Source organism: Saccoglossus kowalevskii, chromosome 8 (genome assembly GCF_978046115.1).
Source record: "Saccoglossus kowalevskii chromosome 8, keSacKowa6.1, whole genome shotgun sequence".
NCBI classification, from domain to species: domain Eukaryota; kingdom Metazoa; phylum Hemichordata; class Enteropneusta; family Harrimaniidae; genus Saccoglossus; species Saccoglossus kowalevskii.
The window spans coordinates 29933199-29956989 of NC_140648.1; the positions used below are offsets into that span (position 1 = coordinate 29933199).

Consider the following 23791-nt stretch of genomic DNA (forward strand, 5'->3'; position numbering starts at 1 on the left):
AAGCAAAAGTTCCAGCTTTGTGCCTTTTACTGTATATTCAACCACAAAAATGCATTTACCTGGTGGAACAAGGAATTGTCCTTGAGGACAAGTAGGTGTGTAAACTTGTAGATGTAGCTCAGCATTGGTAGCACTGTCGCTGCTGATAAACTCCCAACTAAGTAGTTTACCTGTACGCTCAAAATACATGCCTGGTAACACTACAACCACTGTATTGGTTCCTGAGTTAGCAGTGGACGAAGTCGTCAAAGCAGAAAATGGAAAATTATCAAAACTACACACTCCAGTTGTATAGTATTCTGCACCTCCAATATCATCTGGTGAAAGATAAAAAAAAAAAATTTGAAGATGTTTACTACATGGCTTGTTAATAACATTTTTATTTTTTAAACTTGGCTTTGTGTTCTATTACTATTTTTGTGTCTTTCCATGTATGTAACCATTTCCATTCTCTTACACTGGTGTGTGAGTACATGTATTATTAAATAAATAAATAAACAAACAACTAACGAATAGACAGACAAACAAACAAACAAACAATAAAATAAATAAATAAATAAATAAATAAATAACAGCATTCAAAATAGGTACTGTACATTAAAATTACATAGATGACCACCAGGGGTACTTACATTTCAAATATCAAAGCAATCAGGTTTTCAAAGTTTATATCAAAAGTTGCTGGACAATCTATAGTCTGCAGTTAAATTTACACATTTTCCCCAACAAAATTTTATAGCCACATCTGCTTATTTCAAAGAATTTTTCTATAATGTTGATAATTTTGGACCAAATGAATAATAATTTCAATTTCACAGCAGATCTTGATCATAATTGTGGAAAAAATATTGAAATAATTGTGTGTTTCGTGTGTGTGTGTGTGTGTGTGTGTGTGTGAAATGGAACAAAAGTTGAATTTGGAGGTCAAAGGTCAAATAGATAACAGAAATTTACTCACTAATAGTGAATGTTATCCAGTCCAGTGTTATATGTGTGCCTTGCTCAAACTCAAAACTCACGTCCAATGGTTGTGATGTTGATACAGGTGAAACCGGACAAATTATTTCAGGACCAACTATGGGGGCATCAACTGTTACACTTAAACTGTCGCTGTCACTGTTGTTCTCTGTGTAGACTTTCACTAGTACTGTATAAGTGGCAGGTAAAGCATATTTGTGTGATTGTTCGTTTACAGTGCTGTTTGTAGATGGTGAATAGTCACCGAAGTCCCATGTGTAAAGATCCACAGGTATGTTTGTTTGCACTGATAGTGTTATTTCTTCCAAATAGGACAATCGTGTCGTCACTACGTCCAGTACGATGCCACAACTGGTTTTGAAAACATCCCGAAGTATGTGGCGATGGCAATCCACAGATATAGTGTAATCCGTACATGATCCGCCGCAAGTACTTGTTTGAACGTTTGTTTCAATATTGCCACAAAAACATTGTATAGAAAGGGAAGCGTGTGAGAATCCAAGAAGAAAGCAATGCTCGTTGCAGGATTCCAAAGAATAGGTTTCAGAATCATCAACATGGTCGTAAAATGTCACATGACTAATTCCACTAATCACATCACAGGAAACATATCCAGAGGCTAGAATGAGAAAAAACATATAAATATTAGTTCAATTATGGTCAATTCGGGACAGAGAAAATATCAGAGAAAATATCTTCTCTTTTGCCATTTTTTTAGTTTTTAAAAGTATGCGCCGTGGCTAATGTATTTCTCTATCATCTCTGGGTTAATACATACCAAAATAACAAATATTATATCAACAATGATTGTTTTAACAAATATAGTTTATAGAGGAGATCAACTTACTGCAGGTGAGATCAGCATTGGATACTTGCATGAGTGGCTCCCCCTCAAGATAATAGGGTTCCTTACATATGACATCATTGCTGTCAACAGCGCCCTCGATGTTAGCAGCAAACTCTTTAATCCATACGATATCACAGTCACATAGGTAAGGATTATTTCCAAGTGCGCTGAAATCATAATTATGAATTATATTAGAACATAAAGCTTTATTTTCACAAATATTTTGTATGAAGACTTTGACATACTTCAATTGCCGTATCAGAAGGGCATCTCCAATAAAAGCGTATATAAATCGCCAACTGCATTTGCTGAACACTGAATCACTGAAATAATTTTTAATTTGACCATAGAAACACCTCAGTAATTTACATATTAAAGCGGGGCAGTTGTCACTTGTGCATGCGTCAGATGGCCATAGCGTGTCAATGTTTACAAACAAGCGTCTACCCATGAGCCTTTGCGTTCAACAGTTATGGTATTTGAAATATATCAGGGTCAGAAGTTTTTTAGATATAACTGAAAATAAACAAGGATTTCGATAGATTTGATCGTGATAAGTTTTCAGCATCTTGGAATGTCACTGGAATCATGAGCAATTGAATAATTGATGCAGCAGTGTACAAATGTACTTGTATGAAAAAACATTAATTGTAAATTAACCATACACTGTATGCCAAAAAATAAAATAAAGGTAGACTTACATATTGGTAAGAGATGGTAAATTAGAGAAGAGATTTTCAGATAAGCCTGTTAACTGATTGTCATTAATATTCCTACAAAAAAAAATTATAATTGTATCAGAAATCTCAAACTCAATACAACTTATTCTAAATAAATTATTTGGAACATATGGCCTTACATTTACAATTCGCTATCATGCATGGCTACTCAAAAGCAACAATGTCTAGCTATGAAAACTGGTTACCCGGTACTCACTGTGACCACTATGAAATAAATACAGAAATCACACTATTTACATAATCTAATGTAAATTAGTAAATCATAGTTCCTACATTTGTGCCTAAAAAAAATTGACTGATGTTGTAATCGTCAACAATTATTCAGTTTTATTTTGTAAAAGGGGATACGATTTGTGTCTGAAAAAGCTAAAAATTTATAGGACAACTATCCACGTGGACAACCAGTTTTTTCAAGTGCTTGTCTTGCTGGAAAACCAATTTTTTTTTTAATTTTCACTTCAGAACAGTATTTAGAACACTTGGCTTTATGAAAAGTGTTCACATTCCTCTCTTACATTGCAAGTGTGAATCACAGTCAATATAAGCAGTATTCTTACTCGTTAGTTCAAATCACACAAAATAATACAACGTGAAAGTTATATATGAATGGTGTGTACTAAAACTGATCAAACAATTACAGAAATTTTTATAAATTCACTTTTATAAACCAATCACAGAAGAATATTTTTGCTTTGCAGAAATGACTATTAGAATGAAACACCATTGAGTTTCAACAAGAGTTGCCATTAGTCGTATGGTAGAGCTGATGATAAATACCGCCCTCTATAGTCTGTAACAGCTTTTATGATTTGTCATGCAGAGAAAGGCAGTTTTGCAGACACATAAATGGACAGAATGGGTCATCACTGTCATGACCACTGTAAACTGCTCACACACACACTAAATTCAATATAAATCTGGAACTCCATCTCAATAGAATGATCATCAATGTCGTCAATTTCAATATCAAACCATGACCCCATTATGATCGACGAAGCCCCACCTGATCAAAAGATAACCTCACTACACCCTAGCAACCAAAGCACTCAAGACCCAATGGAGTGTGAAAAGTAATCATGTTGAACCCTTTCACCATCAGTTCTCTGCCTAACATTGCTTCTTGTACCTCTGTCTATTTTGAGACACAATGAAAAACATTTAGTTGTCCTGAAATGAATTCTGAAGAGTACCGGTACTACCGATAGGGTGTTAAAACTCGTCCAGTGATGTAGATGTACAGGTGAAAACTAGAAACCCTCATTCCCGAACCATCCAATCTTATAAAATGTATGTCTATCTACCCAGATTTTCCAGTTATGAACATCACACACGATATATATATAATTTTACACTTTTAAGAAAAATTTGAGATATGGCATAAACATTAAAATTTGTAAAAAACATTATAATAATGAAAAAAGAACCACAATTCAGTAATATATCTATTATTTTCTAGAGGAAAATGCCGGAGCCCCCCAAACTGTTTATACATCTAAACCTATATATTGACCAGGAGTATTTCCATTTATGGGTAGGCCTCTAGCATATGAGAGAAATACTTACAATATTTCTAAATTATTTAATCCTGTAAATACACCTTCTTGAAGAAATGAAATCTGATTGCCATTCAAATACCTAGGAAAGAGATAATAATAATAATAATGTTGTAAAAAAAGTTACAATAATTGATTGATAATTGATTGATATCATGTAAAATACAAATCAGTTGACATTAAAAATATTGAAGCTATGCTTACAATATATTAATGGAGGTCGAACCAGCGAATATCCCATCTGGCAAATTATTTAACTGATTACTCTGGAGGTATCTGTCAGTTTAATGAAAAGAAAAGAGATTACGACATTGTCATAGTCAACAACATGCTGTAAAATACTTTATTTCAGCTGGAATTAATTTTTGGGTGTTTTGTATGGAATTTATTTCACTGATTTTTGACGAGTTGAATATAATATATAGGAAAAATGGTATATTCACTGGATTTTATTTTCACTGAATCATCCCTTCAGCGAAAATTAATTCCAAGCGAAAATAAAGTGTTTTACATTAGTCCATGCTTGTTTTGTCTTTCTATCAACAGCATAGAGAAAAAAATCTGTTGAGCATGTCTGAGGAATGGTTGAGGTTGGTCGCCTGTTGGTTAAAAATGGCTACATAATATTATTATTGTACAAAGTTGTTTGTTTTTTTCTGATTTTACCAAAAGTCTGTAAACTTCAAACATACATACATTTTACTTGCGAATCAACGACTATTACTCATTTCAAACCGAAATTACATTTTCATTCAAAATATTTGAATTCATGGGCTAAATAATACACCGCAGTTAAGTTCACAGCCAAGATATCCCCAGAATTCCATCCATATTTCTCATTCACAAATAAGGCACCACTATGGTAAAAATAACAAAAAACAGTCCATACTTACAATGCCTCCAGAGACGTCAACTTGTTAAAAATATTTACATCTAAAGAATCTAATAAATTGTTGCTCACATCCCTGGTGAAAAGAAGATAAAAATAGTAACTGCCAAGTGATAATTTGGAGCATATATTTTTAAAAATAAAATAAATAAAAAATAAAATATGAAATATTTCATTCGAATTTAAAAAAATAGCACCATTTATTTGGCTGAGTCATCACCATCCTTATCATGAATGACCCCCTGAAGGTCATACATCCTGGTATTTCTGGAGGGACAAATTAAAGGGGGTTGGGTTGAATGACACCGGATGATGGTTTACAGTATTGATGACACACAAGTATTTGAGTGAAATACAATACCCATGCTGGAGATTAAACAGTTCATTATCAATGGTGTCAATATTTAGAAAATAGCATATCTTACAGAGACTGGAGGTTCGTCAGAGACTCTAGGCATCCTAGAGGTAGGGAACTTAGTTGATTGTATTCAAGGTTTCTGGAAATTAAATCATAAAAGTTGCCTTAGCACATGAAAATATCTTTGATGAGCATTTCATCAAGTGTCGCCTTTGAAGTGATCAATGAAGAAGTGTAACTCAGCGTATCAGCGTATACTCAGTGTATCTTTGTCATTAATTTTAATGTATAGGAGAAATATGAACAGTAATAACAAGCCGAAAACTGTGCCAAACTTTGCCATTGCTATGCTTTCAGATTAACACATTTAACAATATTTGACCAGATCAATATGCTAATTATATGCAAAGTGTTCATTACCAGTTGAGTGAAAAGACTTATTTTGATACTTACAGTCTTTCAAGATTCAGAAAGGCTTGGAAGGAGTCAGCTGCAACATTGGATAGATTATTATGACTAACAGTCCTGATTCAAAAATAAAAATAAAAAAGACTTTAATATTGGATCGGGTATAATGTATTACATATAACCAGTGACAATTAAGTGGTAACCCAAATGATCTTGTCATAAATATATATTGAGTTATATCAAGGTTTAATTTGAGATAAGGGCATAGTCATCGATAATTAGGATGATAAATCAGACAATGAAAATTTGCATACTTAGCATAGAGAGTAGGGAATTTAAATTGAATTCCGCATACATCAATATCAAAATTCCTTGGATACTGGATGTGTGAGGTTACCAGATACATAATTTTATTTCAGATTTTGTATCACGATTTCTTCACTATGTATCATATGCATTATGTCCACCACTACATCTGATTACAAGCTACCAACACGAAAACAGTGTGCCCCCACCAGAACTCATTTTGAAGAAAATAAATTAAAATGAAATTGCCCCAAATCAAGTTGGGTCAGTGTGTTACGTGAGGTATTCAAGTAAAAATATAGATTTGTATTTGGTTGCTGGTAACTTCTCAAATCGCAAACAAAAATGTGTGGCCTCTGATTTGTTTTTACAATTATTTTGCATATAGAAGATAAATTTCATAAGAAGTTTTACAAGACCGCTTTATCGAGGTATGTTGTTCTGTTGCATCAATCACATGGCAGTGAATTATCATAATTAGTAGCGACAAAAAAAAAATATCTGTTTGTCTGTGACGTGTCAAATTGGTTTAGAGGGTGCACTCTAAAAAAGTATTAAGTAGCATATGACCTTTGACATTAAGTATAGCTAACATCATCACAAGTTGTAATTTGAACATTATGAAATTTATTGTTTAATACATGATAAAATTAAAGGGTTAAACATTAGAAGCTGGGGTACTAGATTTCAAAGAAGGACAAAATCTACACAGGAAAAAAAAAATCTTAAAAATGACTGATCAAAAAAAATATAATTCATAAAGGAAAAACAAAATTCACAGAAATATCATTTTGTAAAAAAACTTAATACGTTAATGACAAAAAATAATCTACCCAATTTTTCAATAATATGTGATGGTGATATATTTTTGTTATAGTCACCTATCACATTTATTCAGAGTATATCAAATTTGTAGCAATGATTCAAATTTTTTAAACCAGCCTTTTAAATTATGTAATTGTAGTAACACTGGAATAGACTAAAGTTATGTCAATTTCGAGACTGGATTGTATTACGGTACTGTGATAATGAAGATCATACAATAGTAGCACTTTTATACTATCCAGGGAATATTAGGATTAAAAATGTAATGTAAAAACATTTTTACATTTTTTCATAACAGCGAGGAGATCCACGTTTCAACATGGCTTGGCTCTGTGACACTAATGTGAGGAATGAGGAATTCATATTGGTACACACTGGGAAAAGTTGGGTTTTGTGACTGCGTACATACTACCATAACAGAACCACTGTGAGCTAGAACATTGTACATATATAGAGTAAAAACATTGACATTTGCTGATAAACTGTAGTCAGTAATTAAATCAATAAAGATTTTCCTAAGTCAAAATGAAATGTGTTTGTAGAAAATTTACGTACAGAAAAGATATTATATATTACAACTCATTAGCTTAATCCACCTGCTTTTAGGGGGGAGGGAGGGAGGGGGGCAGAGGGATTGAAGGCAACACACACAGTAATGTCTACATTTTGATGTAAACTATAGTTTGTAAATTCAAAATATGTTCTTCAACACTAGTTTCACAGCCAAGCACAATACCATAAGTTTTGTATTTAGCAGTGTATATGTTTGGCATAAGACTGTAGAATTCCATCTCAACACATTCAAACACGTGTACATACAGGGAACTTTTTCACTATAAATATACGGTTAGTATAATAACTGTTTCAGCAACGCATCTAGAAATTGTAGTTAGCAATATTGATTCGGATCACCAATATATATACTATTTATTTCAGACTAATAAGTCCATATTCACACATACACACACAAAAATAATAATAATAATAATAGTAAATAAATACTAGAAAGAACAACAAACAAAAACAGGAAATGATAGTTCGCTTGCTATTACATAATTGCACATAGCATCTCAGTTCAGCATTTCATTCCAACGCTGCAACAAGGCTGACTTCCATCTCAAATCACTGTTCCATAAACTAGTTAATATACTGTTGTTGGACGAGCATACACGCTCTCTAAATTTATAAACTATATTCCTGTTAGTTTCATAAAATGATTTGACACGATTAGCAACAAACATGGATCTGGCACTGTGGTCATATGGATAGTCAAAAAGTCTACGGAATAGGTTGTTATAAGAAACCTTCAAAGAATTAAGGGTTGCTTTGTTAAAAAAGCACCACAACTGTGAACAATAAATATTATAACAATACGTATATATACCCATATACATTTGTACGTATATATATACAATATATATACCCATATACGTAGTTGTAGACAAGTACATTCAACTTACTGTCAGCAGAACAACAACGTAAAGTATTAAATCAGGTACATGTACATGTGGAATATATAATAATATGGAAATAATCGTAATTTTGATTGTCAGGACGTTGAACATTGTTGAACAAAGAAATGATTGTTGTTCTTCGGCAGTACAGATCTGAATTCTTGCACAAAGCTTTCCTAATGACTTATCTCATGAAAGCAGATTTGAATTCTTGCGCAATAGCATTCTTAATGACAAGCATGCACTCCTGGCAAGATTAGTCTCCATGACAACCAAACTATCATGCTATTGACAGATTTATATGCGTTTTTTTTTTTTTAAGTTCTTTTGAATTGGTTGGGTGGATACAATATCTATCAATTGTAACCAGGATTTGTGTACAGAGCACCAAGACTGAAGTTACATGTTTTAAGAAACCAATTTCTCTGTGTCATAAAGTTACCCCGATATGTATGCAATTCATGCACAGTGAACTTTTCAGTTGGTGGAACATTTCCAAGCACTTCATCACACTGCTAATGTCGTTAGATTTGTTGTGAGTTTTTTATTACTGTAGCCACATCAAGCAAAAGTGTAAAATTTAATTTGCATAATTTTCTGTTTAATTGAAAAACTTAGCAGTTGAGACACCACCATAATAATTCAGTAATACTACTTAACACATTGGTATTTATGTTGACAGTTTTGACACTCGTTTATTTCCATGCAGAATCGTCTAAATGTCAATAATATAATCAGGTTCACATCATAAACTAACATTAATATATCACTGTTGTTGTCATACAAACAATACCATCCTGTGTCTATACCAGGTATTGTCAATATCAAAATGTGATATCATATTATGTATCATGTAGATACCAATAATAACTTATTCAACACATTTGAGTACAATATCAAGGTCGTAGTGAATATCGTCTGCCGATCCGTTTATTTTGGCTAGCTGTTAAGGCTTTTCTGCTTCTAGTACACCAATGTCATGAATACATTATTGTGATTGAACGATACCCTGATTTAATTTATGCAAGCCAGAATATGAATAGCAAATATTGATCATTGTCCATTGGATCAAGTAGATATAATGAATATTTAAAATTCAATTAAAATTTAACCTTTTCATCACCAGACTTTCTCGCCCAAATTTGTCTGCACTTTTTTATTATATTCCTCAATATTTTTGGAAATGAACCCTAATTTTAGAGTCAACAGAAACAATTTGAGTCAATTTTCTGTTTTTACTCAAAATATTTGGCTGTTTTTGTCCTAAGGTCACACTGATTTAATTTTATGGATGACATCCTCTGGAGACCCCAAAACTAATGCGAGAGGGTGAAAAAAAAAAATCCTGCCAAAAAAAAAAAAATCCTGCTAAAAACACAGGACTACGGAGCTGCTATTACGAATTGGACCACAGAACACAGTGTATCAAAGAACAACAAGAAGTCTTTATTTGTAGGAGGCACATGTTGATATACACATCTCGTACTGTATTACTGTATAACCATTTCAGACAAGCTCTAGTACATGTAGTCATGATGAAGTACAAAATGTACCTTCAGTCAAAAACACTGCATGCAAGGTACAACATGGACATCATTTTCAGTACAAGTCAAGGCGGAATGTACATATCATTACTTTATGACAATAACTAACAAAACATTGCAATGATACAGAAATGTCCTTGCTTGCTCCTCTCTACACAGTAGGGGTAAGCTTTAACCAATCTCTCGTATAGCTGTGTAAACGTCATATCTCCCTGGCCGACGTCAATTGCGTACCAGTCTACAACAATCCCTCAGTTTTTCCTCTGAACTGTTATGCTCACGTATTCCTGGCAACGCAATACGCATGTGCAGAAGATCATTTACGACAAAATTGGCACGTTTTTAGATAGTCCAAAAAGAGTTTTACGACAAGCCGGTGCTTTACGACAATATGAGTCGGCAAGTTACGGACAGAAAACCGATCTGTAGAGATTCGTCGTTGGAGATTTTTTTTTTTTTTTTTTTGAGAAAAGGCGAAAACTAATGCGCGCGTGGATGTCATCCATACAATTAAGTCGGTGTGGCCTAATCTTCTGAAGGAAAGTGCAGACTATAAACGGGACTATTTTGTGAATTTGTGGTGAAAAGAGAGAATTGGTGGTGAAAAAGTTAAAAGCTTTGTAAACAAGAATCCTGGAGACTAATATACAGCTCTGATATTTGAGATGCACAAAGCAATTTGGTTGTACATCTCTGGTTTGCAGTCTATGATTTATTCTAAAGTAGCTATGCACCAACTTTACTTTACTAAAAATAGGCAAATTTATGCAAATTAGATAATTAATATTCACAACCAAAACTGAATTAGGCGGTGAATTACCTCAGAGAATCTATGTATTGATTTTCTGCGAAATCAATTCTTAAGACATGAGTAAAGCTTAAAATTGGCTAATTAATATGCAAATTAGGTGATTTTCAAGAATAGATTTTAACCAAAAATTAATCAGGTCTGCGCATTATCCCAGAGTATCTTTACATCAAGTTTTATTGAAATCTGATTTGTTTAGTCATTCTGAAGTTATCAATGTAACAGACACACATAAACACAAACACACCTATAGAGATGAAGCATTAACTTAAATTACATTAAACTCAATTCAATTGGAATTTAATTAGACTCATTTAAATTGCAACTCTATATAAGGTTGTAATTTAATAACAGTTTAATTAAACTTTTACTCTTTAAAAATTCACTGAAGTAGAAATAACAACACACCAAACTGTAACTTAAATTTATTTAATAAAGCATGGCTTAAGGTTGAAGAAAAAGGATAGATTGTTATACTGTACACCAAACTACCTTCTTTTCTCTAACCCATGATTGTAAAGCCAGTAAAATTATATGGGTGTATTCAATGAAATGTCTTCACTTGTCACGTAAATAAAACTCATATACATGTTACACACGCACAAACACACACTTGAATTGCTTTGTGCAGCCAGTATCAGGTCAAAAATCAGTGTCTTTCGAAAATTGGCTTGAATTCTGTCTTATGCCATAAAAACAAACTAAAGATTGACACTACGATATATAGTAAGGAAAAGTCATTTTTTTTTAAAAAAAATAGTTAATCATATACCGGTATTATAATTTTTGATCATTAAGACCTGTAGCCAATGGGGAAGTATGTTTATATGATCAAAAATTAAAAACAAAATTACCGAAAAACACATAAAAATGTAGCGAGTAAAGGAGCGAGTAAAGTTAGAACATTGGAATGGTTGATTACATGTTGAGATTTTTTAGGGGGTTGGCAGGGGAAGACAGAGAGAGGGGAAGGTGACAACAGTTGAGAATTTTTACATAAAAAACTTTCACATAGCAGAGTTAAAGAAAGCAATGCTGAAAATCTAATCCATCCATTCAACAACCACCTGGCAACGCCGTAAACCCACACACCCCAGCATCTACTGTACCAAGCATTCAAAAGATATATAAAGTAATAAACAGATTACAAAATAAGACCTAGGGTTCATATCATGTAGTAGATTATTTTAACCTTATCACTAACATAGTAAGGTAGTCAAAAAACAACTCAGCTATTCTACTGGAGAGACTGGCTTTAATACTGATTGCCCTATAAAATACCCACAATGCACCAACATGACCTCTGAACTCAAAACACTCTCTGTCATACATAAGTGAATAAATTAGTCATAATTTAAATTATTGTTTGCAGGAAGAGATTTTTGTGCAACTAAGGTATTGTAATAGCTAAGATTTATATTCGCTTATTTCTCTGGATAGCAAAATATGCGCTATTCTAAAAATCTAACGTTTTGTTTTCTGCACATACATGTGGATTTAAAACTTAGTGAATATTCCTGCAACAAATCCATTTAAATAATAATACCCAGTGAATATTTCTCCTTCTGCTGTAATACACACATCCGTGTATGTCTGTGTGTTCAACCGGTATAAGTGAAAGTGTCGTAAGAGTCCAGTTTTGAGATGAGAATTTGAAAAATTTAATCTAGCCATAATTTTACTAGTAATCCCAAACACATGAATTGCTCAGAACTACCATCGGGTTTAAAAATCATCAAAAAATACTACGATTATGACTAGAACTCAGTGCGAAGTTAAGTCCCGAGATCGTACAAAACAAACAGACCAACTTTGAAATGCAGCCAAGATAAACGCACTTTACGGTGGAGTAGTCGTAACCTAAATGAAACGCTGACACCTACATTGCGCACTTCAAAATATCCAACTACAAAGTTTACATCAGTGGGGGTGGAAAACCAATCCAATCAAAAGTCAGAAACAAAATAAACACTCATAGTAGGACTATAAATCAAATTATAGCATCTTAGTATTCTTAGAGTGAATGCTTAAAACTGACGCATACAAGGAAATAAAACCAGTGTTGAAAGATTTGATAGAATAACTGTCGGTACTTAAGTCTTGGTCTCAGTCGTCCAGCAGTCTAAATGTCACCATTCGTGCAATCCAGTCACGAACCATAACATATCCTATACCTGTACATGAATACAGGCAAGTGGAGAATAATACTTGTGTCAATAAAATAATTTAATGATAATGTGTTAAATATATATTTAAAGATTACTACTATAAATAGCATCGATGCAAATTAAGATAAAACTTTTTTGATGACCTACATGTGTATATTAGGCCATTGTGACCTCTATAATTTATCCATTGCTAGATCAAAAGGGACCAAAACAGGTTGTCACTATGATAACCCTTTTGTGAGGTCGACTTTTGTCACCATTCGCAAAATAAATTTGCATAATTGTTTATCTAATGAGAAACTAAGTTCATTTAGTTCAAAACTAACAAAAAAATTCTATAAAAATACATTTAAATGTGCAAAATGTTACACAAAAATTTTGTCGGGAAAAAAAATAGGGTGCTCAATAGGTTAAGTATTAACATAGCTAACTAGTAAAAGTTCAGAAAATGTTAACTGTATGTCATGTGACATGTTCATGTAGAGGTGTAAAGTTTGATTTCAATCAATGAAGGCATGTTAGGAATATGACTATGGAATAACCACATTCATTAATAGAAAAAAGTCCTCCAATCGGTCATTTTGAATCTGTTCATACACGATCCGGTTCCTTAAATGCAAAAATGTTTGATTTTGACAAATCTTTATTACTATAATTTTTAATAAAACCACAAAAAAAATGCATGTACATGTGTATCCTAAAAAGTATGATGTGTGTGTGAAGTTTTAACATGATTGGTCGAGGCACTAATTTATATATTACCCTGACGTACATTGCAGCTCATATTTACATACACCACCAGAGATCAGCTTATCAGAGTACCTCTGTGTACCTGGATGTCATGTCGCAATTGGAGCCGGCAAGCCAAAAGAAGCATCCCTCAAGATAAACATACAGCCACAAAGCAATTAACTAGCATATCATAGTGAGACAGGTCATTCATTTACTCAGACACAAGGGAATTAAGCTAGCAATCAAACTGTGCAAATAATACAAATTCTATTATCTGTGAATAGTAATTCCCGTGCCTGCCGATACATGCTACAAACAAACTAAACTTAAACTGAACAAACATACATTCATGTTACAAAAACATCCACCTGCATGGTACAATAACAATGTTTATTTTATTAAACTCTGTTTAAGACTTACATGTCTAGACTTTTCTGTCTGGTTTTTGGTGTGTTTTTTTACTTTCGCATTAACATGTGCTGGTGTGAAAAATAAAAATGATGTGTACAATTTCTTCAGCATTGTAGAGACTTTGCCTCTGTGGTTAGCCAAAATGAATGAAAAAACAGTTCTAGTTGAGTTCAAGTCATTATGTGCAGAATATGTAAAAAATGGATTTGAATAATGTGAGAACACAAAACATCGTTCAAATGCCATCAGTTAAGGGCACATTCAACAGATGCATAATGGGTATTTTCGTCCTGAACTATATCTGAACGCCATCAAAGCAACCAAAAACGGTTTTATCACATTTTAAAATGTTCTTAGAATATTTGCTGCATTTGAACACAATAGTATGATTCAGCGGGTCTAAAATTTCATTCAGTTTTAAACATTATATTAGGACTCACATACATACATACCATATTCATTCTATTAGAAGCACATTTGTAATAGAAAGCGCACCTAAACCAAAATTTGCATACTGGATGATAAAATTATGACTTAGCTTAATGACATAGACACACTCTGTCAATCACACTCAAGCACTATTAATTGAGCAAATATCATGTATCCAGGTGACAGATTAATATCCATTGAAAGGATCCAGTGAAAGAGAGTACAGGTGGAACATATAAAGTAAAGGTAATAACCATTACATCATCACCAAATATTTAAATACAAGTTATGATCACTGGAATGTATTCAATTCTAGACAGGTTTTACAGCGAACCAAATCAAAAATTTTAATTTCATACACATATACTTTAGGTCATTTAATTTGTTATACAGCAAACAAAACCACACTGGGGATTTTATAACCATGTTTTTTTTATTTATATATTTCCATAAATAGAACTGAATTTGTAAGGAATGGAATGCAAGGAATCAAGTCGGGCCAGCTTGGTGACAGAGGTATTAAAATATACCATGGGATTTCATATTGCTGTAGGGAACTTCTAAAGGTACAAACTAAACTGTTTCAACACCTGATTTTCTTAGCTTTTACACTTATTTTGTTTACGTGAAATGTGAATTACCAAATTACAAAACCCATAACTAAAATAAAATTACTATATGTATGATTTTTCTAATGCGCCATTGGTCAGGAAATAAACATAACCACGTAATCACAAAAAATCTGTTGCATCAGTGTCACATCATACTGCTGTTTTCATGGACACAAGAAAGAAACAAGAACAGTTTGTCCCCCCATTACTGAGCACCTTATTATCAAGGTAAAAACTACAGACATATTTTCTATCCTTTTCTAAAAAACTCAACCAAAATACTTGCCCCAGGTTGAAATAACAAACAAACAATAAATTACATTAAAAACTAACCATCTGTTCAGTATACTGTGAAAGTTTTCACAAAGACAGAATGGGCTGAAAAGGGTATGAAACAATCTAGCATTGGCACACCGGCGATAAAAAAGAGCAACAAAAATGTACTTCTTTGTTCAACCAGCACTGGACGGAAAAAATGCAACTTACATTTTTCACGCGAAGACAATGAATAACTACCATGTGCTTTGCATGGTCCCCATGGCAACTCGCTTAGGTATGCTCAAAATGTTGGCGACTCGCTTTGTTTCATTACCAACACCCACAACAACGGCAGGTTTGAGAGGGATTAACAAGGCTACTATGCAGCAATATGTTGAATCGATCAACTTAAGAATTATGGTATGAACCACAACAAAACACTTGTCAATATTATACTGAGTAGTTGGTTGCCATAGTCACAAGTAGATAATTTATAACAGAAGTGAATTAATGGTCATTGTTCTTTTAATAAATTTTGTCCACTTGACATCGTAGATTGGACATATAGGTGTGGGCACACTGTTAAATGTCACAACTTGTCTTGATTCAAAGAGGACAAAGAGGACTGAACAACTCTGAAAAGTTTGAAAAAATTAGAAAAAATACTAAAATTGACTAAAATAAAATATGAACACAAAGCCATACATATAAGGGTGTGACCACAAGGCCATACACATATGAACACATGGCCATACACAAATATGTGAACACAATGCCATACATAGGTGTGTGAACACATGGCCACACATAAGAATGTGAACACATGGCCATACATAAACATGTGAATACATGACCATGCATAAGAATGTGAACACATGGCCATACATAAGCATGTAAACACATGGCCATACATAAGCATGTAAACACATGACCATACATAAGCATGTAAACACATGATCATACATAAGCATGTGAACACATGACCATACATAAGCATGTACACATGACCATACATAAGCATGTAAACACATGACCATACATAAGCATGTGAACACATGACCATACATAAGCATGTGAACACATGACCATACATGAGCATGTGAACACATGGCCATACATAAGCATATGAACATATGGCCATACATAAGCATGTAAATACATGACCGTACAGAAGAATGTGAACACATGACCATACATAAGAATGTGAACGCATGGTTTTACATAAGCATGTGACCACATGGCCATACATAAGCATGTGAACACATCCATTGTGGTTAACAAGAAGAATCACATGAAATGGTATACTGGTATGGTTATTGGGGGGGTATGTATGGGGGTGTTGTTACTTATATTAGACAAATCGATAAAATGAAATTTAAAACATTAATTATATTTGCACAAATTAAAATGTCTGTGTCTTGGGAGATAAAAATCCTTAATTGCTTTTTAAAAATAATTAAAGTTAGTTTGAAATAGATATTATAATTAAATATTCATTTAATTCAATTCCAACCCTTTTATATTATACTGTTGAATCTGTAATGTAATCTTACTTGATTAAAAATACATGAAAATAGTCTGGGAACAAAAAGTGAGAGTAATTTGATAAGACCATAGTCAAATTAGTGAAGTTTTAACTTGCTTTTCAAAAGAAAAGTAGTTTAAGTATCACGATAGTGGAAAATATTTAATGTTATTATTTATTTATTTTGACAGACAGCTGGAGAAGCCAGGTTGCACTTGAAAGCCAACACCCCCGTATGAAATATTTGTACCATGGCTGACTTAACCTGCATTTGATGACCTATAATCATGACAATAATGCAATGTCCAAATATGGAAAATGGCATATGATAATATTGTTAGGACTGTTTTAACATCTCCTCCCACTTAGTGCCTTTGTTCCAACAAGGATATTCTACAGTAGAGAGGGCAGCTGCCCATGGGAATTAACTCTAAACTTCCTTGATGTGATGGAGGGTTGTTAAGTTTGATCTCTTTTAGCAGTATTGGGCTATGGGAATGTAGGTGTCTCGTCGAATGGGGAAAATAAAAATTGCTTATCGTGTACTTTGTCCTGTGCATATTAACGTTTTAGATTGTCAAAACCAACTATTGTCACATTTTCACAAAATCAAACTTGATAATTTTTTCATATTTTTTTCCAAGTTTTCAACCCGAAGCTGTAGCCAATGGAAAATTAGGTTTATTTGGTTCAAAATTACACAAAAATTTATAGAAAAATACATAAAAATTGGCAAATGGTGTAAAACAAAATTTTGGTAGAAAATGATGGCACTCAAAGAGTGGAAGAACTCACTCAGACAAAAAAAATGATGGATTTCTGTGGAACACCTGGCTCATATCAACCCCCTTGTCCGAATATAACCTACAGAAGTATCTAGATCTGTAAACGTGCGACTTTGTCCATCGATCCGAGTAATAAATAGATAAACTGAAAAAGGTTGCTGCGATATATTTTTTTTTGCCCACACCTTAAAATCATTCAAGACAGTTTGACGAGGGGCGGCTTTAGACATTTTTGAATTTCCATGGAGGCAACTGTAGTACTTACTTGGTGTGCTCTTGCTCTGTCACAATTTATTGTGTTTTGTCAAGAAATTTGAATTTCATTATTTTGTAGAAACCAAGGTACAATGGGGTTGAACAATTAAGCCTATTTTAATCCATGATTGACAAAAACATGCTGACATCCGGCCGAGGGGAAAAATAGTAAACAATAAAATATCTATCATAACTCATTGTAGCCTTGCACTGTGTTTTATGGGATAGAATAAAATAGATACTAATATCAGCGTTTACCTTCGCCATACTTTCCAAAAAAGAAATAAAATTCACATTCTTTTTAATTTTGTGCATTTTGTACACAAATACACATGATCCAATGTGTATTTTTTTTGTAGATGAAATCGCAACTTTACTTAATCCCAAACTTACTACTTGAAAGGAACAATACTGGACAATTTAAAGAAGGTCAACTTTCAACAAAGGTGTACTTAAAAACAGTGAATCATAAATCCAAAATGATTGAATGTCAATGTTTTTCGTGTAATTTGCATAACAATGTTAGTATTGTCAAAAACAGAAGATACAGCCATAGACCCTCTAAAAGAGATACAGCATACAGGAATGCTTAATGCAAACTTTATACTACATTGAATAAGTAACAAAAGTACTTCTGTGTTTCATATCAAAAACGTTTCCTACATTAGTTACAAACTGTTGCTATGTATACTGCAAGCATTCATTGCTGAAAAAAACACTCTGCCGTTCTGTAATTTCCTCAGTTTCATTATAACTTAATACGAATTAATGAAAAAGATATGAAAAATAAAGTTCTAATGAAATTTAATTCATAATACAATTCACTACCACCTACTGTTAGTAGCTACTTGTTTTTAGATTTTAATTTAGTTTAATAATTAGTCTGATTTATTTGAGAAAATGAGATATTGAAATAATTACATCAGATATTTTAGAAAAGGAACTGGCCAAAACAGGATGTGGGTGCAGCAAATCATATTTCACATTCAACAACATTTACTGTTGAGTTTATTGGTTAATTGACTTATCCAGAACTGATATTGTGGATTTATAACAATGTTTTAAGATTCACATTGTTTAATTGGCCAGCTGGAACATAATTAGACGTAGCCACTGAAAATATACTTTGGTAGCCCTCAGGGCAGCACAAATATATTCTCTGTTAATGTTTGCATTTGTGTGGTACTTAGTTTGCGCGGATTTGGAAAGATTTTATCCCTTTATCTGATTTTAAGTGTTGATAGTTACTTGAGGCTGATTCTGTGCATTCATGATGTAAGAGTAATGAGATAAGGTGACATGGGACCAATTGTACAGCTATGTATGTGCATACCAAAGGGCACACAGGTAATGATGGGTTACTGGTGACATTACAATGAGCTGCTGCTGTGATAACCGGTGAAAATAACATGAAGTGAGTTTGATGGGCATAAATCGAAGGGACTTGTTGTTCATACATACATATAGTGTTCATATTTGCATGTTCATAGATGGTGTTCAAATTTGTGTGTTCTTAGATGGTGTTAATACTCACATGTTCATAGTGTTCATATTCACATGTTCATAGATGGTGTTCAAATTTGTGTGTTCTTAGATGGTGTTCATACTCACATGTTCATAGTGTTCATATTCACATGTTCATAGATGGTGTTCATACTCACATATTTAGGGATGATGTTCATACTCATGTGTTCATAGATGGTGTTCACACTCACATTTTCATACATGTTCAAAATGGTGTTCATATTCATGTGTTCATAGATGGTGTTCATACTCACATATTTAGAGATGATGTTCATACTCATGTGTTCATAGATGGTGTTCATACTCACATTTTCATACATGTTCAAAATGGTGTTCATACTCATGTGTTCATAGATGGTGTTCATACTCACATTTTCATACATGTTCAAAGATGGTGTTCATATTCATGTGTTCGTAGATGGTGTTCATACTCACATGTTCATAGATGTTCATATTTATGTCTTCATAGATGGTGTTCTTACTCACATGTTCATACTTACATGTTCATAGATGGTGTTCGAACTCACATGTTCATACTTACATGTTCAAAGATGGTGTTTAAACACATTCATATGATGTTCATAGCATTCATACTCACACATTCATACGATAATGCTATCCAAACAGTATGGATTGATGTGCCAATTAGCAGACCATATTGACCCTATTAGAATCACATCCCCAACAGAACCATACATAAACCCAAAGTTGTATTTACAATGAATCATCAAAATGAGACTTAATATTTTGTGTGATCACCTCAGTCATTTTTTAATTCAAATATTATAACAAGAAAGAAGAGAATACTATTGAGGTAGAATTTATCATACAGCTTCACTGGTGATTATCTACCCTGTATTAGATCAGCAGTCACAGTATATGATACAGTACATGTTTTGCTCTAAGTAAAAAATTCCAAAATCCACCTTGAAAAAAAAAGTGCCTAGAGGAGGCATCACATGGCAAGGTATTCTACCAATATTGTATCAAACATTGAAACATTTTACACCCGCCATCCACTGATATAAGGTAGAAATATATAAGTAGGGATACTCAAAATGAACCTATGCATTCAGATAACTTTTCCTAAGTGCTAAGGCCATTTTATAAATATTGGCCTTGGAAATGGGTGCCCTCCCAACTCGGTAGTTCAAGCCCTGGTTGTAGATTTCTATATGTACTATGTATGATGCAAGTTTCTTAACATCTCTTTTGTATTTACTGGCACAGGTTTTTAAAAATTCATAATTTTGTTAAGTTTACATGCTTTTTTTCAGTACATATACATTAAATCTTACTATGTATGATGATAATGTTACCTTTCAACAGATGTATGCAACAATAACAAGGATATATTATATGAGTACGCAACTTTGATATCTACGTACCGTGTGATAGGCGATGTAGATCCCATTTCACGCGAATGCCTAGTGCATATCAATCAAACATATTTAAACCAATTGCATTACAGAACGAAGATCGCTTTTAAATCACATTTATAAAAATCATCTAGACTTATCGCCGCATTCAAAGCAGTGAAATAGAAGCTTTGCGAATAAACAAGGACGTTAGCATTACACCATGACACATTTGTCTTGCGATTTTATGATCATCTCGCAATTTGTGTGACCTGTATTTTGACCACATATCAAAAAAAAAGCACTGTATCACACCAGTTACATATCCTTATCTTATACATTCCTGGTAATATACAATACCCCAAAAGGTTAATGTATTTCAATTGATCATTTAAGTACATTGCACATCAATTTTGCTCTGGATCAATCAATTAGTAATACTATCTGAGAGCGTAACGTAATTCTCACAAAACATATAATTTTGATGATAATAATATACAAATAAAAACTTTAATTACCATTTACCGAAAAAAAAAAGATTTAAATAATAATATTAATATTTCTCATATAAGTTCTTGGCTATAGTTTTGGATGAAAAACACAAGAAAGATTCCCTTCTGCCTACTTACTGTATGACAACAATAAACAACTGTCTACTATGTTAATAACAGTGTGACAATGCTATGAGGGCACTTTACACTGTTCATCTCACTCACAGGTGTGAACAAAACTGTGAAAACAGACAAAGTGTGAAGGGAAGAAATTAACTGCATGACCTAAGCTGAACCTTACCACAAGTAAAATCTGTATATTAGCATAAGAATGAGCTATTTTAACTTCTTTGAGACGAATCGACTTTAATTAGGATTCTTTCTAAGAGAGAAAGGCACACAGTCGATTGCCAAAATGATATTCAACTCAACAACAACAACTCTGCATAGGCGCAACAGCGAACCATCTATCACACACAGCCTTTATACTATACATATATAGTTCCATGTTTTCAACAAACAAATCCACTGGACAAAGAGGGGAGGCCAACAAAAGGAGCGAATGCTGCCTGCCTGCTCTCGTTGTTTTGTTTGAGAACACAAAAATCAACTTATGTCCTTTAAAAGAAAAGAAAGAGATTTTGAAACAACAACTCTTCTGCCAGTGTAACAAGTATAAAAATTAACATAAATATGCATCTAACCCGATTTTTCTTGTTTTAATTTGAAAATGACGCATGTCAGAACAAATTCCTTTGCCCTCACAACAGTTTCTGTACAATGAATGGCCTGCTGAAGTAAAAATTGAAAGCCCTTCATAACACCGGCAACTACTGAACGAGACAAAAGGTTGTATTTTACCTTTATAGAATCCCCCTGCAATTCTCAATGCAGGGACTGTGAAGTCATGAAATGAAAAACAACCTGCGCTCTCTCCAACTACAGTCTCTATACCATTTCCAAATATACAACTTGAACTTGGACAAACTATCAAATTGCTACTCCCCTGGGGTGCAGTCAAGGTCACTCTTATCAACACTACCAGTGTACAGTTTATTTTTACAATGGTTTAAGTCAACATTGGCATGTTTTTATTTTTTCTGATGTTGATTTCAAGTGTTTGAAAAGTCGTCCGTACGGACACAAACTAACAGCATATGCACTATATTCTGTTCTGTTTCATTTAATTTCTATATATTGTTTTATATTATCATTATTTTCAGAGTTTCAGATTTAAATGATTATAACACTAAAGATTCAGTGCATTGGTAACTCGTATTAATCATTTCTCATGTCCGTTTCAAATGTGAAGTTTTATTTAAATATTTATTTTTAGACAAAAGTAACTGAGATAATTACACTTAAACACAAAATATTTACAGAATAAAATTAAATATTTAATAAAGTAAATAAATAAAATTTAATCTGTTTATTTTACTAATGGATATGTTAACTGAGATACGCTGTGTGGTTCAACTACAAACGTTATATGGAAACATACTTACAAATGAACGACTCTGCTACTAAGTGAGTTTTCCACTACAGGCAATGAGCTTAGAGAGCTATGTTGACAGTCGATGGCACAGAAATTCGACACGCCATTATTGTCTGGTGTTGTACTGCAGGTACAATTCTGGGGACATGGCACACAATCCTGTGAGCTGACAATACTAGCAGCCAGGAGCGCCAGTACGAAAGTCCATTTGAAAACACTATGCATGTGGACGCCATATTTGACAGAAGATACTGAGTGCATACTTTTCGGCCTTCAAGTTTCACGTGAATGGTGCCGCCGCAAGGCCACTGTTCACATCCACGACCACCATTCGCTAATGAAACGTTATTTTACACCATCGTCCATCTGATTGTATTGATTTTCGGATACCTCCATGACTAGAACTGGGGGAGAATGAGATTATAACGTGTCAGCAAGTACGATTGGAATGAATCGTACCGCCTCGTCAGATCGAACATAAGTGGGGTCGTACAGACACCGCACACGAGCGTATTCTGACTACACAGCGACATGGACACGAGTGATTGACAAACATTATCACATAAAACTAAGACAAATGCCAAATAAACTGAAATAATTACCTGATATGGGAGAAACATGGCGTATAAAAATAAAAGATCGCCCAGTAAACACGGTCCTATACGAGCTGCAAGTGTAATGGGGGAAATGGTCACGTGATTCAATTTATCAATAGTGCTTATACTCAGTAACTCCAGTCCATATCAACCGTTTATCACAGCTCCAGCCTAGCAACCGGCTGTCACAACATTTACACGCAATAATTATATAAATAGAGGTAAAATTCTCTGTAAGTAAAAACACGTCAGTCAACTTTGCCTGGTATTGAAATGTCATAGGGCGACAAAAAATGTAGCATCGCAATGCGATGGGCAATATATGAACAAGGGATACGCGTCCATTCACGCTCACGAAGAGGCTTTGTGTGGGGTTTTCCTATTCAGACATAGCAAACGCGGGGAAGCCCTCTCTTCGCATCGAAGACAATTTAGCCAGAAAT

At 33.5% G+C, this 23791-nt stretch overlaps 1 protein-coding gene across 1 annotated transcript in view; it reads right to left on the reverse strand.

The window, feature by feature from the left end:
- The window catches only part of LOC100368847 (polycystin-1-like), a 62380-nt gene extending 38934 nt beyond the window's left edge, over nucleotides 1-23446 (reverse strand). The window contains exons 1-11 of the mRNA XM_078013107.2: nucleotides 23355-23446; nucleotides 22763-23156; nucleotides 5819-5890; nucleotides 5433-5504; nucleotides 5012-5083; nucleotides 4323-4394; nucleotides 4129-4200; nucleotides 2527-2598; nucleotides 1826-1992; nucleotides 959-1597; nucleotides 60-317 (exon numbers count right to left, since the gene is read on the reverse strand). Coding sequence (XP_077869233.1) covers nucleotides 60-317; nucleotides 959-1597; nucleotides 1826-1992; nucleotides 2527-2598; nucleotides 4129-4200; nucleotides 4323-4394; nucleotides 5012-5083; nucleotides 5433-5504; nucleotides 5819-5890; nucleotides 22763-23013 — 1747 coding nt within the window. The 5' untranslated portion in view covers nucleotides 23014-23156; nucleotides 23355-23446. The remainder of the gene's footprint in view (nucleotides 1-59; nucleotides 318-958; nucleotides 1598-1825; nucleotides 1993-2526; nucleotides 2599-4128; nucleotides 4201-4322; nucleotides 4395-5011; nucleotides 5084-5432; nucleotides 5505-5818; nucleotides 5891-22762; nucleotides 23157-23354) is intronic.
- Between the last annotated feature and the right edge of the window lie 345 nt (nucleotides 23447-23791).